This window comes from Ornithodoros turicata, unplaced genomic scaffold, assembly GCF_037126465.1.
Source record: "Ornithodoros turicata isolate Travis unplaced genomic scaffold, ASM3712646v1 ctg00000746.1, whole genome shotgun sequence".
In the NCBI taxonomy this organism is placed as follows: domain Eukaryota; kingdom Metazoa; phylum Arthropoda; class Arachnida; order Ixodida; family Argasidae; genus Ornithodoros; species Ornithodoros turicata.
The window spans coordinates 46,897-65,283 of NW_026999400.1; the positions used below are offsets into that span (position 1 = coordinate 46,897).

The 18,387-nt window shown below is 44.4% G+C and overlaps 1 protein-coding gene across 3 annotated transcripts in view; it reads right to left on the reverse strand.

Annotated features, from left to right (window-relative positions):
• Positions 1 to 1,335: 1,335 nt before the first annotated feature.
• Positions 1,336 to 18,387, reverse strand: part of LOC135374701 (semaphorin-5A-like) — a 132,515-nt gene continuing 115,463 nt past the window's right edge. For all 3 annotated transcript variants that reach the window (XM_064607620.1, XM_064607621.1, XM_064607622.1), the window contains 14 exons: positions 16,538 to 16,751; positions 16,355 to 16,443; positions 15,380 to 15,579; positions 14,896 to 15,031; positions 14,674 to 14,786; positions 14,043 to 14,244; positions 13,500 to 13,576; positions 11,304 to 11,440; positions 10,877 to 11,044; positions 10,620 to 10,793; positions 10,147 to 10,524; positions 8,330 to 8,512; positions 3,843 to 4,010; positions 1,336 to 3,281 (listed from right to left, as the gene is read on the reverse strand). In XM_064607620.1, the coding sequence (XP_064463690.1) occupies positions 2,935 to 3,281; positions 3,843 to 4,010; positions 8,330 to 8,512; positions 10,147 to 10,524; positions 10,620 to 10,793; positions 10,877 to 11,044; positions 11,304 to 11,440; positions 13,500 to 13,576; positions 14,043 to 14,244; positions 14,674 to 14,786; positions 14,896 to 15,031; positions 15,380 to 15,579; positions 16,355 to 16,443; positions 16,538 to 16,751 (2,586 nt within the window). In that variant the 3' untranslated portion in view covers positions 1,336 to 2,934. The remainder of the gene's footprint in view (positions 3,282 to 3,842; positions 4,011 to 8,329; positions 8,513 to 10,146; positions 10,525 to 10,619; positions 10,794 to 10,876; positions 11,045 to 11,303; positions 11,441 to 13,499; positions 13,577 to 14,042; positions 14,245 to 14,673; positions 14,787 to 14,895; positions 15,032 to 15,379; positions 15,580 to 16,354; positions 16,444 to 16,537; positions 16,752 to 18,387) is intronic.

Here is an 18,387-nt window from a genome sequence, read left to right on the forward strand (position 1 = left end):
CACCTCGTGGAATCCCGCAAAGCTACTGTTGGCACAATCGCGGAATAACTTCGAGTTGTTTAATTTCTAGCACAGGTTTGAATGATTCACAGTGTTTTGTGCTTAGCTGCCTTCGAAGCACCCTAATAGTGTACGCATATTTCCTTGCTTGTGTGGTGCGGTGAGGGGGCTTCGAGTGTTCATGCCTGAGAGACCCGCGCCTGAGCTCCTTGGCTCCTTGGCGGGGTATTGCCGGCATTGAACGGCATGTGTGGTGCCGTCAGCACACAGTGAGCACACCAACAGAGAATAGTAACTTCCCGCGGAAGTAACGCGATTCAACGAGTGTGTGGTTTTGCGTATCGAGTGCTGAAGATGAGCTGATGAAGATGAAGTGCGGGAGATGTAGCAAAATACTGAAAACTTTTGGGGGCCTCTATGAAAGATACTACACGCACGTCTCCCTCAACGTAACTTGGCAAATGTACCATTTGGAGTCTAGACATCAAACTTTTTCTTCAACGTTAAGCAGCCAGGTGCACTTATTTCCAGTTTCTTGCCAGGTTTCGACGCGTCAGTCTCTGTAAATCGAAGCTTGGTTTCACCTAGTATTAAATAAATCGAGTGGCGCTACATGTGACAACTGCGTATAAAACTACTGAGCCTCATTTTCGAGGAGAACATGAAAAAGACCTCAGCAGTCTTTTTTATAAAAAGCACCGCATACTAGAACGCAATGGAAAACATTAACTTATGACCAGACCGCTGATCTGAATGTTCAGCATGTTTTTTTTTCCTGCGTATGCACAACTTCCAATAGAAGATATGTGCATGCCTTAGGGCCATTCGAATGCAATGGTACAAATTTTGACACACATGAAAAAGCATATTTTGCAGGTTAGGGCTTGGTTGGATTTACGTTGCATGCTTTTGCGCAAATGTTGAAGACGTGCGAGAAGATAAAAACAAGACTTTGTATGTGTTGCTTAGATAAATGTATAAGATGTAATAAGATGTGTTGTTTAGATAAAAACAAGACATGATGTTTCTGCATTTTTTGTTGCATATTTGCGTGCATATTTCGTGGATTTTGAGTCCATATAAATCCATAGTCTGAGAATGACAAGGGTTTTGATTGACATGTAGACGCAGATCACTGAGGAGAGATACGCACAAAAACGCATACAGGAAAGGTCAGAGTTACTGCAGAAATGCTGTCCACGTACGCAGTCGCGGCTTTATCTCAACCCCAAAATCCCGTCCCCCACCCACGCAACAGTCCCGAAATCCCAGGATTGAAGAAGTGGCCCGGGATTCCCAAAACTAGTTGTGATAACGTAAAGAAGTAGACCACTGTACATTACACAGCTTTATTAAATGCACTTGTAAAGTTGTGATGCCTTCATAGTGAGCATAAAAGCAGGTTCTGTCACGTGCGGGCAACCCGAACTGGTGCTTGAGATATGTTCTTTTCATTGCTAGGCTAACAAAGACAGAATGCACCTTTCACAGGGTGTGTTTGGTTAAAGACACTTTTGTGGGTGGATTTTTCCATAAAAAAATGTTATATTGGAAGGAACTGGTAAAATTTGGACCCTTCAAATGCATCGCAACATTCTGTACAACCACCTGCTCACAACATAGAGTTTTCCGACTTAACAGCGTAAGAGCACATAAACATTCTTTTGGCACTTGACAGAGAGTAGCAGACAACAATTCGTTTGTTCTTTGTGCCACATATACAATCAATATGTTCACGTAGTATACCTTTTTACTTTGTACAATAAAAGAGGTTCATGTTCATGCAGTATTTACATATGTAGCAATATTCTTATGTACAAATTTGGTGTGATCAAAGCATGACGACAAGTGTAATGTGGTTATGCTGGTCACAGTATGAAGAAGGCACGTAGATACCACAACATACGACACAAAGACACATTCACACACAGTTTTCCCGAAGGTCACCGCACACTCCACATTTGTTTTGTCCAGTTGCTCCCCGCTGAAATAGCTTCACACGCCTTCCTTGTGACTTCTTGCGAGTGTTTTTACACATGTTCAGAAGTGTTCTCACAAATGTTCTCGTGCAGTCTCTCCAGTGCACATAACACACAATACAGTCTCAGTTCACGGGTCTTGGTTCGGTCCCGATAGTACACTTGGCGCGGACAAAGGTCCACACATTTATGGCACTTCTCGAGCTGCATCAAAGGTGGAGAAAAAAAATAAGAAGGAAAAAAATCACCGAAAATGCTAAACTATTCAGCCTTGATTAGAAATATTTTACAACTTCTTCTATCAAAAATATTTGGCAGTGTGCAGAGCAGTTTCCTTTCTGCATGAATTGTGCTGGATTACAGGCAAGGCTGGGGTAAGGATGTATGTAAACAACACAACACCAGGTGTGTGCCTCTGCACACATCCTGCTCTACAATTCAGCATAACAGTGAACACAACCTGGTGCTACGACAGTGAGGCTGCCCTCTAACCGGGTGAACAACCTTCAAATCGAGCCTATAATTTTTCTAAAAACGACAAGTTTTTGTTAAAAAATTTAACGTATCCGTTGAAGTAGAAGCATGTTGTCTCAGTTTGAAATCTGTGGTGAAAACACAGCAGTATGCTAGCCATATCTTAGCATCTCCAGCTTCAGACTGGTTCATGCACGTGAGTTACGCTGAGAAAAATAGCTTCTTGAACTGATGTGAAATATTTCCGGTGCTTGCACTTTCATATCCTTTGACTGCCCTTTTTCGACACTCTCTCTCTTTATCACGCTTAAGTATACTCTTTTTCTTCATAGGCACGACAGAGCACACTCTTCTGCCACCTGAGACTAGTTTGTCACCTGGACGCATAATATTTATCCGTCAAACATTGCAAAGTGTTAGGACCTCATCTTTCACGTTGATTTCGCATCTAACACGCAGCTTGAATCGAGGCTTTCGATGTTTAGAAGTTCTGGTCAGAGTGTATCTGAGCTCGGAAGCCATTGCGTTTGATGGTGGCCTCTCTCTGTAGCTTGCTCGGCGATGTTGCCGTCGATGTGAGTGTCGAGAAGTTGTTTTTGTACTGTGACGCTGGAACGTAGGTATTTCCTTCAGCTTGCACCAGTGGCATGCCCAAGTGCTTGGGACTGAGGGGGTCAGAATGGGTGCGTTTCTTCATGTACCAATAGCAGGCCGCAGCTCCCACAAGGAATCCAATGAAAACCGAAACAGTGCATGCTGCCACTAAGTGCGCGGGTCGAATACCAGTTCCTTGAGCGCAGGACTCCCGTACGTTTGGTGTCAGTGGCACTAGAGGAAGAACGAGCAAAAAAAAAGAGGGTGAGGTTCACCTGTATCTCGTAGGGAACATCCCCATTTTTTTCTTTATCACACACATCACCATCACCATCATCATCGTAGGGAAAGCATAGATGTGAAGAAAAATATGAAAATCAGTATATATATGTAGTATGTGTAGTGCAACATGTTTGATGAAGTTTGGTCTTTGGAGAGGTCTTCTCACATTCAATTCTAGAAACTAGTTAGACATTGGACAGGTCCATGTTTCTGTTGTTTGCTGTGTTCCTTAATGTGTAAGGCTAAAGAACCAAGTCTGAGTACTAATGTTCTAGGATCATTTCTCAAAAAAAAAAAAAAAAAGAGAGAGAAGAGAAGGCTATTGTGTGTCTCCATTGTCTTAGACTTGCAACAGGAAAAAAATCCGAGGCTCTATAAAAAGCAAAAGAGAAGGAAAGAAAATATGAAAAGCAAATATTTGTTCTGTCTCAGAAAATATGTACTTTTTTTGCTTTGTGCACTAGACCCCGTACTGCACAGGTTACGCATCTTTCGGCAGAGCTCAGCACTTACTTTCCTGTCCCGCAACGCACATGCGGCTTTCTCGTGTAGAGCCTTTGCACTGCTCGGGCGCTGGGTTGAGGATGATGCATGTCCTCCGTCTGTGTTGCTCGCCGCTGTGGTCACAGAGAGACCACACCGACCATTCAGTCCATTCGTCCTCCTGGGGATTAGGGAGTGCTGCAATGGGAAAGTAGAGCCATCCGTGAAAGATATGTAGGGGGCACGTACAGTGTAACTTGTTTCCAACAACACTGAGACTCACAAAATGTGATCCTTTTTGTTTCTGCGTTGTGCAGCTAGTATGGACTTAGTTTCTCAAGTACCGTAATTTCACGCACATAAGCCGCACCGCAGATAAGCCGCGGGACGCGTTTTTGGGAACGTTTTGAAAATGTTCTGGCAGATAAGCCGCACTCGCAGATAAGCCGCGGGCAATACGAGACGACTGATTTGTGCGACAAAGGAGACCATAGAGAAGGCCACAAACCCTGTGGTCCATACTCCGGGGTCAGCATAGTGTGCAACAAAGGAGGTCAGGTCTGTAGAGTTCTACCGAGATCGGATTGTGCTTGTTTTGCGTTTGTCATCGATTGATGGGTCAGCGGTCTTCCAGAAGACGTGAATCACTGTCAGCACTTTCGTTAAAACTGCTTGGGGGAATGCACCAGGAAGATCAATTTACTCGAATGTAGACCCATCCCTGTTACGCACTGTCCGTGCATCAGCAGGGGAGTGCTGTTCCAGAGATACTGTCGTCCCTTTCGTTAAAACAGGCATATGGGAAGACCACCAGAAAAAAATGGTCATCAGATAAGCCGCACTGGTGGATAAGCCGCAGAGCACCCGCGAGAAAAAAAAGTCGTGCATAAGCCACGGCTAATACGCGTGAAATTACGGTATATATACTGGAATGCGCAACAATATTCGTCACTTGGCTTCCTGTCGCATGTTTGTAGAGCCCCATTTGTCCTCAGGATCAAGACTTGACTTTATAGCTCAAGGCGCATTTGAAAGGATAAAGGAAGCCTCAATCAATTCTGTCTCAACTGTTCCAGTAACTGCTAAATGGCAAATACATCTCTATGTACGTGTGCTGGTTTAATGATTAGAAGGCTTTCCTATTCTTCGACCCTCTGAAGACTTGTTTAAGAACGTCATGAAGACAACGATGGACTACACAGAAGTGGCATTCAGCTGGAACTCACGTTTACTATGAGTAGGCATCTTCACAAGGAGGCTGACTCCCCAAATCCCCATGAATCTACACGCTCTTCTAGCCTTACGTTCACTAAACCTCCAACGCTGTTGAAGCATGGAACTAAAAGTAAGTCGGTGAAAGCTGCCATATGTTACGACCTTCAGAAAACCATAGATTACGTGGCTGTGAATGCATTGGGAAAGCAAGATGTGCTATGAATTCCAGTGAGCAAAGCATTTTTTGTTGCTGTAATATAGCAATATACAGAGTGCCAATGCCACGAGACTGGGGACTGGGACCCTATTTCCGTAGCGTAAAGTCGCCAACAGTTAGTCATGTACAGTCAAACTCCTTTACAACGAAGCTCAGGGGACAGCAAAAAAAGTTCGCAGTAAAGGTATTTTCGTTAAAAAGGATGTCCATTATTGGACCTATAGGCTCCAGCGGGACCGCAAAAAAATTTCGCTGTAGTGGTATTTTCGTTAAAAAGGTGTTCGCTATAAAGGAGTTTGACTGTACCAACCGGCCCCATATTTTTCGTTTTCGTCCCAGTGCGCCCTGCATGTTTTCACAAAAATTGTTGGAAAAATGTTCCAAAAGCCGGGAGTCATCACGAGTATAAAAAGGAGTATACACAGACTTGACAAAACAATGCAAAACAATTTAATTCAGACGTTTCGTCCCCCATACGGGAGACATCATCAGTGTACAGGATCAGTGTACGGGATCATCAGTGTACGGGAGACATCAGTCATTTCGTCCCCCGTATGGGGGACGAAATGACTGATGTCTCCCGTACACTGATGATCCCGTACACTGATCCTGTACACTGATGATGTCTCCCATATGGGGGACGAAACGTCTGAATTAAATTGTTTTGTCAAGTCGGTGTATGTGCACCCCTTTTTATACAAAAATTGTCATGACTTGCATTTCTATAACAAGTCGTGTCTGCACAGCCTGACAAATCATGCAAGTCTGTTTTAGACTTGTAGAACAGAACATGACCCTTGAAAGACTCAACCATGAACATGCAAGCTAATGGCACACTCATTCATCACCACTGCATCACGACAAATTCTGATAGAAACAGTACTCCTCTGTGAAGGAAGGACAAAACCACTGAGAAATGAGCAATGAATAGACATAGTATGCACATAGTTGTGTAACTGTTAAGCTGTTTTCAAGGAGATACATGTACCAGAAAGGTGTCACTCTGATAAGATGACATCATATCTCATCTGAGTGTTACAACCACATTAAGGATGCTTGCATACTGAATTGACATTTACTAACACACTACACATACATAGTACAAATGACATAATGGCTTTGGAGTGACCAGAAAAAGTTCCATGCAGAGTCGCTTACTTACACGGTAATTCACAGGCTGGTAAGTTTTGGCAGCTTTCAATGTCATAGGAGTCTCCCACACAAGCCCCCGATTCGGTGCCTGAACCAGGCTCTACCACGCACGTGCGGGTTCGCACCCTTGACGCACCACCACCACATGAAGCCGAACACTCACTAAAGTCCGACCAACAGGACCAGAAGCCTTGGTGGGAAGGAGTAACAGGACCAGAGACGTGGAGGAAGAGAAGGAATGGGAAACAGAAACAGCAAAGTTGTGCACCCGACACCAAAAAGAATACTCCATAGTAGAGATGACACAAAGCCAAAAGGCATGCTTTTTCAAGCCATGCGTTGAAGACAAAGCTGCATGCTCCTGCGGGACACGTTCGAGCTCATGATTGCCGACGTATACATTATGTGGTGCATGAAATGCGAGCTAAACAAATTTCAGACAAACGGGTTATAGACAGAAGCTACAGTGAAAAAATATTTAGATTAATAAAAATATACGCGAAAAATATTTTTAAAAATGCGAAAGCGGGTAAATATTTAAATATAAAATACAGTCGAACCCCTTTGTAGTAAACTCTTTGGGACCAGGACGAAATTTTACTACATCAGGAGTTTTATTATATCAGGTGCATATATATGTATATATTCTATCGGGACTGGAGTTCTCGTTTACTATAAGCGGAGTTTTACTACAAGCAGAGTTACTATAACGAGGTTCTACTGTATATTAATTTATATAATAATTATAATATAATTATAATTTATATAATTTAATATATATTTTTGAATAATTAAAAATGTATAGATATTTAAATATAAAAAGATATCTCTACAGTAAACAGAATATTCCTTGTCTTCAATTTTGGCAAACTATGGACAGCATGGTACATGTACCAAGAAATGATGGTGCCATCCTTTGATAAAATGCTGGAACTTAGAAATGCATACAGCAGCAGTATACTTTCATCCTAATGTGGCATTGAAGTTCTGCATGTAACACCCCACAGTGATTAATGCACTGGGAACTTATTAAATCAAAAGATTTCTAGTAGCCACAAAAAATTTGTCAATTCTAAAACTAGCCAGCATTTTTGTTTCAAAGAATTCATCTGTCAGATGTTGCACTCATGAAAGTCTTATGACTGCATCCATAGACACTGAGATCTGTCATGTACTTAAGATGCGGTGCGACACCATAGGTGAAGTAAGGTTGGACTCTTGAATTTCTGCCTATATTTCTATATTGGGTTTGCAAATCTGGCTTAGCGATGCAGTGTAAGCTGTTATTTGTAGGTCCTGTGTTTGAGCCAAGCAACATATGCTCCGTCAACGGAAGCATAACTGCCTGTGCAAGGTTTCTGTGCACATGCGGGCACGTTGAGGTTAGAGTGGAAACATTTCACGCACGTGCCTTCCTCAACTTTAGTGGTCAGTGTGATCACTGTACTAGCCGTTGCTTGGCCCTACGCAGTGGACGCACATGACCTCTAAGAGCACATACAGTCAACAGCGTACATGGATCACCCAAGGAGAGAATCCCATGCATTATGGTAGCATAATGATAGTGGTGGAGATAGCAAATGCATGCAGCACGAAGGAAGTGCAGGTGAAATGAAGTTATCTCTGAAGAATGAGTTAAGAGGAATGAAGATGCATTTGTAAAGCTTTTATTAGCTTCAAGGTGCCAGGGATGTCTAATACTTGCATGTGATATAAAGTGCGTTTGAAAGCTGCCTCTGTATTCTCGATTTTGTGGAATCATGTCAAGTATAGCTACATTCCCTTCTCCAGAACAGTCATGCAAAACAGACAGACAATTCCATTCATTCAAGCTCGTACCCATGCTTTCAGGCCTGTGCCGACCCTGTGCCATGGAACAGCGTATCCAAGATGCAGTTATGGCATCATAATAGTGTCATAAGATGCAACTCACTCAGGCACTCGTGTGTGTTGCATTCACGTTGCTCTTTGGAGATCCCTTGGCATTCTGATCCAGATCCAGATGGTCGTGGGTTGTCACAAACCCTCTCGCGATGCTGCACACCTCGGCCGCAGGGAACGGAGCATTCTGTCCATTGCGTCCACTCGGACCAGTTTCCGTCAATATTCATGTACGCTGTGAGAAGTTGGGTGTAGTGTTAGATGCTGTCACTTTGAACACAATTTCTGTGCAGAAATTTATTGTGAGAGGCATGTGTGCAATGATTAATTATTGATATTACATACTCCACAGCTTCACAAATTTCATAATCAATTAACCAAACTTTGTTTCTACAAGCCATAATACAGATGTACTTAACAAGAACTCTTGCTCTAACAAACAACACTCATTTGCTTTCACTTGCTACAAATCCAGCTTGAACTGGTACCAGTTCACTTTCCAGTTGCCACCAGTCCAGCTTGAACTGGTACCAGTTCACTTTCCAGTTGCCGTCAGTCCAGCTTGAACTGGTACCACCAGTTGCCACCAGCCCAGCTTGAACTGGTTCCAGTTCACTTTCCAGTTGCCATCAGTCCAGCTTGAACTGGTACCTGTTCACTTCCCAGTTGCCACCAGTTCAGCTTGAACTGGTACCACCAGGTGCCCAGTTGCCACCAGCCCAGCTTGAACTGGTACCAGTTCACTTTCCAGTTGACACCAGTTTGGTACCACTTGGTTCCAGTTGACCACCAGTTGGTGCAAACTGGGAATGAACTGGTACCAGTTGACTTCCCAGCTCATTCTTTCGCCTGGGTTTGGACAGCATTATGCAGTTCTGCATGTAAAGGTAATCTTGGTCGTAATTTGTTTCCGTAGATATAAAGGAGTTGGCCAGTAACTTGCTATTCCTTGTTAAACAGCCTTGCACTTTTGCCTTGTCGTCTGACAGGGCCGGATCCGGGCCCTTGGTTTGGGGGGCTGTTTCTTTGTCGGAGCGTGTAGTGGGGGAGGGGAGAGAGGGAAATCCAATGTATAAACTGACGTTTGTGGGAGGCGATTGCCCCCTCCCCTGGATTCACCAATGTGATCTCAGCTGTAAGGGGCTGTCCACGCCGCAGATAAGCTATGCACATGTTTCTTGTGTTTAAACATTACATAATGGTGAAATTCTACACCATAATCAAAAACGGAATTCCTCGCTAAGGTGTTGCACTGGAGAAGATATACTGTCTGGAATGCACTTAGCGAACGTGGCCAGCAGACAGGTATGGGCAGTATTTAAATACATTGTATTTAAAATAGTATTTAAAATATAAATACATGTATTTAAAATACGTATTTAAATACAGGCAAGAAAAATGTATTTATATTTAAATACCGTTTTAGGCGTATTTATATTTAAAATACACTTAAATACACATATCTCATCCTCCCGTATTTGGGGGCTTCTCTCGAGCTCCACATTGTTAGCCTCCAGCAATGAAGGGTATCCTGGTTAGAGGCTACAGGTCACTCATCCCGTGGGCCTGCTGGCAGCAGACTAATATTTCTAATTAGTATATCTATTAAATAATATTTCTTATCTATTAATAATATTTCTAATTAGTATAGCCCTAATATTTCTAATTCATCATCGAAAAGCGTGTATTCTGGTTGGTTTGCTTCAACGACACTCAGACACAACAATTGCAGTTTGCATTCGCTTCAGTGTTATATCATAAACTGGCCCTATGTGTACTCATACATGACATATACCATACATGACATGCATACATGACATAAAACGCCAATCAACATCTGAAACTGGGAAAACAATATTTTAAAAGTACCAGTGTCCATGCAGGTCCTCGAAGAATCATGACAGTAACGCTCTTCTTTCTTGATGCTGCCCACTCGAAGCGAACTGCTGTCCTCTACGTTGGCACGGCAGGTGAACCTGAAGCGCTGTTCGTAGTAGCCGTCCACCGTCGTGTTCACTCTCACCCACGCTGTCCAGTTGGATGACTTCCTCGTCTCCGGGCACGTGTGGGTGTTGCACGTGCGGAAGTCGTGATCGCATCCCCCTCCGCAGCGGCCTCCCTGAACTTTAGGCTCGCAGCGCCTGCGCCGTGACTGGTAACCACCACCACACCGTGCAGTGCACTCGGTCCAGGGGCCCCAATCGGACCATCCACCTTCACGTGAGACCGTGGCTGCTGTTGTGGGTACTGGAGCAGGAAAACCTCAGGTTACGACTTGTGATGATGCCAGCGTCAACCACATGCGCACGTACTCTAGTGTTAATAGGACACAGGGTACCTACCCGGACATGGTGGATTTGAGGTGCAGTAGAGCTGCTCCTGTTCTGGTCCGAGACAAACTCTTCCTCCGTGTGCCGGGCTCGGGTTCCCGCACGTCCGCCTCCGCGATTTGACCGCGAGGCCGCACGACTGTGAACACGAGGACCAGGGGGACCATTCTGTCCACTGGCCATTTCCTGCACAGCGTTCATGCTTAGTAAATACGACCTGGAAGTGTTATGGAATGTGAAGGAAAAGGACAAAATATAAAGATTCTCACGTGTGCAGTTAGTAACTTCTGTTGCATGGCCCTCGCATGTCCGTCCACCATTCGATGGTGATGGGTTGGTGCAGAACCGAGATCGACAGAGACACCTGTCGCCAGTGGCGTCTTTACCAACTTGGTCGCAGTCAGACCAGGCGGTCCATGGGCTCCAGCCTCCGTCAACTTCAAATTTAACGAAGTGCACGAGAATTAATCGAAAGTCTGGCAACATATTTAATAGGTTGGAAGTGAGAACGACAGTATTTGAGCAGGTGACAAACCAGAAACAGTATGTCAAAGCCTCAGCATAAAAATGAAAGATGGGGAACTTTAACAAGCAAGACACACAACGCATTTTTTTCGACCGGACCAAATTTCTCTGGGCCAAACCACTTGACCGATTTCCTCTTGCAGGAAAGTACAGATAATTATTTTTACAAACCTGGCACGTTGTCCTCAGGGCATGAAGTTTGGCCTTGCTTCCACACACTACTCAGCGGGTTTCTTTGTGGGGCAGTTGTGCATGCTAGCTGGTGTTTGTTCCAGCCGCAGTAAGGGTCCATGGCACCCAAGCAGGACCTGTGCAAGCATCACCAATCGCGGTCAATACAGAACTGCGCTGTGTTGATATTCTCTAAATATCTCAGCCTGGTGGCTAAATTTTCATACTAGAAATATGTTGCTTTGTACAGTGCTGGACAAAAGTTTACGGAACATGCTCCGGCGCATTCCTTCCTCAGAGTGACACGCTAGCAGCGAATGGGACCGTACGGACTTACAGACATGTGCCTAGGTAACCCAGTCACCTGTTTGTAAGTCAGCACTAGCAGCGAATCCGTACATAATTCCGTACAGTCCCATTCGCTGCTAGTGCGTCACTCTGAGGAAGGAATGTGCCGGAGCATGTTCCGTAAACTTTTGACCAGCACTGTACCATCACACCTACTAACTAGAGGTACAGTGCTGGACAGAAGTTTATGGAACACGCTCCAGCACATTCCTTCCTCAGAGTGACACGCTAGAAGTGAATGGGACCGTACAGACTTACAGACATGTGCCTAGGTAACCCAGTCACCTGTTTGTAAGTCAGCACTAGCAGCGAGTCCGTACGTAATTCCGTACAGTCCCATTCGCTGCTAGTGCGTCACTCTGAGGAAGGAATGTGCCGGAGCGTGTTCCGTAAACTTTTGACCAGCACTGTACCATCACACCTACAAACTAGAGGTACAGTGCTGGACAGAAGTTTATGGAACACGCTCCAGCACATTCCTTCCTCAGAGTGACACGCTAGCAGTGAATGGGACCGTAGAGACTTAGACATGTTCCTAGGTAACCCAGTCACCTGTTTGTAAGTCAGCACTAGCAGCGAATCCGTACGTAATTCCGTACAGTCCCATTAGCTGCTAGTGCGTCACTCTGAGGAAGGAATGTGCCGGAGCGTGTTCCATAAACTTTTGACCAGCACTGTACCATCACACATACTAACTAGAGGTACAGTGCTGGACAGAAGTTTATGGAACACGCTCCGGGACATTCGTTTCTCAGAATGGCGCACTACCAGCGAATCCGTATGTAAGTTCGTACAGTCCCATTCGCTGCTAGTGCATCACTCTGAAGAAGGAATGTGCCGTAGTGTGTTCCGTAAACTTTTGACCAGCACTGTACCATCACACGTACGAACTAGAGGTACAGTGCTGGACAGAAGTTTACGGAACACGCTCCGGCACATTCCTTTCTCAGAATGACACACTAGCAGCAAATCCGTATGTAAGTCCGTACAGTCCCATTCGCTGCTAGTGCATCACTCTGAAGAAGGAATGTGCCGTAGTGTGTTCCGTAAACTTTTGACCAGCACTGTACCATCACACGTACGAACTAGAGGTACAGTGCTGGACAGAAGTTTACGGAACACGCTCCGGCACATTCCTTTCTCAGAATGACACACTAGCAGCAAATCCGTATGTAAGTCCGTACAGTCCCATTCGCTGCTAGTGCGTAACTCTGAAGAAGGAATGTGCCGGTGCGTGTTCCGTAAACTTTTGACCAGCACTGTACCATCACACACACTAACTAGAGGTACAGTGCTGGACAGAAGTTTACGGAACACGCTCCGGCACATTCCTTCATCAGAGTGACACGCTAGCAGCAAATCCGTACACAAGTCCGTACAGTCCGACTTGTGTACGGATTTGCTGCTAGTGCGTCATTCTGAGAAAGGAATGTGTTGGAGGGTGTTTCGTAAGCTGCTGTACAGCACTGTACAACATGCAGGGTGGTGGGACTTCATGAAGAGGTCCGTCCCTTCATGCAACTGCATTAACACTTATGGGAAATTGAGTATAGCCACTTGAAGACATCTGTCTGACAATATGGGAATATAGTTGAGACGGACGAGGAAGCTGATGTACGGATGAATGGGTAACATGACCTTGAGCTTGAGGAGGACAAAAGAGACATAAGGACATGACAGACCTTTGTTCTGTCAAGTTCCTGTGTCTGTTTGTCCTCCTGAAGATCAAAGCGTGTTACCCAAACTGAGAACGGCTGCTGCATTTCTGAACTATCACTTTGTATAGCAATACTACTGGATGCAATACAAGAAGGCAGGAGGCATGCACTATATAAGAAGTAGACTTACTCTTCAGACCTATACTGCTCACACCGGTGGAGTACAATTCTCAGCACCTCCTTATCTGTTCCCAAATATAGGGAGCTCTGTAAAGGAAAGGCAATCGTATATGTTATGAGGCAGATACGATGTGGCACCCTTGCACACTGTCGGGCATGCCACACAAGGTTTCATGCTGCTAAAATTAGGTGGGAAATGTTTGCCAAACATATTTTGCTTGAAGCCTGGAAACCTTTCACTCCCATCCGGTGCACCTGGTACAACTTTTGAGAGTTCCAGTGTTTGCTGCTATTTCATTGTACAGTAGTTGCATGCAAACCATTCTTTGGTTATCCCTTTAGTATTTGGAAAGACTTTCTATAATGTGTCCACAAGTACTAAAATGTATTATTTTGTTCTGGTACGTTGAATGCCAAAACCTTTACGCTGCTGCAGTACCTGACGGAACGTGCAAGCCCTTCCCGAAGGCATAGCACTGCTGGTAGTGATATTAATCCAGTTAAATCTCTTTGTTACCCAGTGTAAGAAGCGTCATGAAGAATGTGTGCTTACAGTATCCTTCAGTAACTTCATAGAAAAGATGCGATGCATTCCGGGCTGGAAGGGATATATTTCCTCAATGAGGCATGTCTCTAGTACCCTCGGTATCACTAGAAGCTTTTTAATGCCACCTTCCAATGTTGCCACGAAAATAACGTGGACGCCATCGTGATTATATTTTGTTGGCACAACGTCTACCGTAATGTGTGTCAACCTGAAAAAGGAAAAGAGAATGTTGGAACACTATGTCAAGCGTACACCCACTTATCAGTAATGGATCAGCTGGATTTTAAGAAACGCATTGCACAATGGAGGATTGTGAATCCACATAAGTCTTCATGTAGTCTGCAGGGAAACTGCACAAGCAAGCAAACCATGTGCAGAAACCAACCATGCAGATCCACATGCTGCAGAATTTATTGCCCCCCCCCCAAAAAAAACAACAACAACAACAACAACAACAAGAGGAATAACAAGTAAGAATGTAACAGTTCTTGCTGAAACTTATCTATATTACTGTATCTATCATAACGTAAAAATGAAACAGTATCAGGTGAAGCAAAACAAAACCTGTACACAAGTACAATGTACGCACCTGCCTGAAAAAAGCAGTTCTCTTACATAAAATAATGCTGAGCATTACCTTTCAAGCTCTGATGTATAGTATGGCTTTGATGTTGCTGCCTGAACAGGTTCATCCGTGAGTTGGTAATTCCGTGCATCCAGGATCTGGTTGTTGTCGTCCGACTGCCCACACTGCAGAAATGAACACGTGGTTTAACGCAAAAGTACAGCAGTGATCAGCTCTCAATGTTAAAAGTTCTGTGATGGCAAAAGCTCATTGAACTCGTGATTCAAAGCTTACTTGGAACTGTTTACTGGACTGCGTTGCGCGGTCCCATGCTGATTTTGGAGTGGCTTGGTACTTGAGGGGGCCATCAAACGCATGTTTTATGGCTGACATGTTAAATGCACATACCGCTGACCCATAAATGCTGTTTCTGGAAGTTGGAAACAATAACTAATTAGTACGCAGATTTTCTAGCTGGTAACTTTTGACTAGTACACATGACTAGTACATATTTCTTTGAGGGCAATGTCTGACATCAGTACAGTGGAAGATACTGGCATCCGTTAGCTCCTTATCTCCAATGGCGTATGTAGTTGACGGACTAGATTTCTTCTCCTTCTTAAGTTGAACACGACTGTAGTAGTAGCATGCCCATTACAGCGCGTTAATTATGTGAGTAAATATGGTGAATGGTGGATATGTCAATATTTGTGTGACATGTGCCAAGTCTTTTCTGTTTGTTGCATATTCTGCCTCTCGCATCACAAAGATCACTTACTCTCCGGTGGTAAAAGTTGCATAGAACATGTCTTCGTTCTCCACGTAGTGCACACTTTGTATTTCATCGTAGTAGAAAGGATAGTTTCCAGGCACGGAACAGTTGAGTCGTGCTTTTAGAAAAGTCGTCCAGTTGTCCTTCATGGTGAACTTTCCACCTTGGTCGTTTTTGCAGACACGAGCTACCCTGGAGTATATTTTCTGTAACGTCACAAGCACGTGCAGTGAATTTTTGAAGGCAATTGTGCAGGAGATACAGATTTGTAATTTGACATCTACTAGGCTACATGCTGTTAAAAGGTACCTTAGATAAAAATAAAGGCTCGATGGATTGATAGGTTGATTGACATTATGCAAAAGATTGGAGCTGAAGCTCATTGCTGTGCGTTATACACGAGTTTTTAACCCCAATGCTGCATTACCAGCACTGGACAGCTGCACTGTTCTTATTGGGACCCCATCAGTTATGCTTATACTTCACTGGTTTTGCACTGTGGCTATCAGTTGGTGTGGCTCTCATGCCGACGGGAGCGCATCACGTAATTTGACATGACCTTCTCATGCTATTTCCTCAAACACTGCTTACCTATGTACTGCTCATGGGGTTCAAGGCTGAAACAGCTGTCCAGTGCATGTAATGTGGTGTTTGAGTTACAAACCCATGCAAAGTATGTCACTAAGACGAATTTTGGACGTCTTTGGGACATCCTGTTGTCAATTAAGTGACATCTTGCAGATGTCCACAGGACGTCTTATGGTTCACTGGGTGTGCCTTAATATTCAGTGACAGACTGAAGACACACCAATTTGGTCATTCCATTCATATCGACATATTCTCACATGTACTGCATTACAGTGCACATGCTTATTCTCATCTGCTGGACCTTGTCTTGCGTTTTGGTGTCTTTCATCGTACGAGACTTGTCGTATGCATGGACATGTGTAAGTGTTACAGAAAGTGTATCCTGAAGCTAACCTTGCCACAGTTCATGTACTCCACTGCTGACTCTCTGTAGAAGATATAGACAAATTCTCCAATTTCATAAGAACCAACAAAGTTGGGCTCTGAAAGAAAAACGAGAAGAAATGTTAAAAACTATTTCTAGATCTGATAACGTGAGATATTTCCCCTAACAAGTGGGAACTGCCGGTCACTTACCACTGAGCCACTTTGGATCGTACAGAGGAGTTCTCAGGAAAGGCGATTTCCCCATAATCCGGTAGAGGGCGCGATCACGTGCAGAAAAATCCAGCGGTGAGGCTACATAGTAGTCACCTTGCACCGTTAACAGTGCTGTACTGTTGGAATGCGGACTGTACGGGGCCTTTCCAACTCCCGTTTCCCGTTGTTCCACAGTAGCCAGGGATGATATCTAGCGATTGGAGAAGGAAAAGACCGCTATTAAATTCACAGTATTGACTCCCCCATATAACGAAAGCGCATGCACCATGGTTATGGTGAATATTAATTCAGAGGCAGTTTGGCCTAAAATAAACTTCTAATCATGGCCAAGCTGTTTTCCGCTGTTAGGCGTGGATCAGATTTTCAATATTATTTCAAATCTTTCAAAAGAAATTCAGCATTGCTGGAGCACCTCTGATCTTAAAAATGGCTGACGTAAAGCGCACTTCCCCCCACAGCACATGTGCTATAGGAGAAGCCGACTGTCAGAACGGAACTGCCATGAATGAACTACCCACTCACATATTTCAGTGAAACTCCACTTAAACACGGTTTTGTGGCATTTTGTGACAGCTTTTGTCGACTACGCACGTTTTCTTTGGTTTCGAACGCATCATATACGGCAGGCTACGGCGTATAGTAAATTACTAAATTTATACATATCCTTTAAAAGAGAAATGAAATGTCACTTGGCATTGTTCAAAACCCTGCTTCATTTATCAAGGGGTCTATTAGGAGCCATTATGCACAATATTTTCGTTGTACGGTTGTCTTGCAACGCAAATATATTTATAAAATGCATCCGGGTGAGGTGCGGCGTGGCCTAAGGCCGAGCCCGATCTCATGGCGTAACCGTAACGTAATCAGGTCCGTGTTACGTAGCATCACCGTACCGAGTAGCCGGGTGGTCTCACATTTCCCGTGAAAAATCGTCTCCTACGGACACGGCGGCGGACTCTCCACGTCACAGAATGATGTCAGCATGAGTCATTCACTTACGGGGGGTAGGGATCTCTAGAGGGTGCGCAGATCACCTCTCTCGCGCGCTGCTGATTAGCTACGGATTACATCGTTCTTGCGCAAGAGCGCATGCTACTTGTTGCTCAATACCGTCATACAATTGTTCAACACGCCGCAGCCAAAAACGAATATGTTAAAGGGACTTCACTGCTCCGAGCAGAATCAACTCTGTCGAGCGGCGCAGAAATGGAGAATCCGTACTGGGGTCCGTGAAATTTCTGCCTCTTCCCCTGTTTTTTTTATCAGTTTCGGAGAAGTGTTAACGCGGACTCACTTCCTAAGAAGTTTATGGGGAATTTTTGTTCGTAGTGTTCTCGTAAACCTCGCTAAGTTTCTACACGAAACAGGTACAGGCGTGCTCCCCTCGAGTTTATCTAAGGAATGACATATTTTTGAAGGCCTGACGCGATCCACTGATTTTTGGCGAATTAAAGTTTGTCAAATTTTCAATACATGGGAGTCTATGGGAGATGCAACAAAATCGCTTCTGTCGGCACGCCCGCCAGCAATATTTGGGCCAAAATGATGTCATTCCCTACAGTAACAGTCGGGGAACTGATTGCAACCAACAAACTCGACAAGCTTACTGCAGTTTTCCAGATCCCTGCGAATGAAAATAATGGCTTTGTCATTTCGTATCATGTTCTGCACGCTAGCCCCGATCACATTACTTCCTTAAACCGCGCGAGGAAAGCAAAGCGAAGAAAAGAATTTTGCGACGGCGCATCCAACTCTCTCCGGAAGCGAACGTTAACTTGACCGCATTAAAGGTACTGTAAAGCGGTAGACAAGCATGATATGCCGGT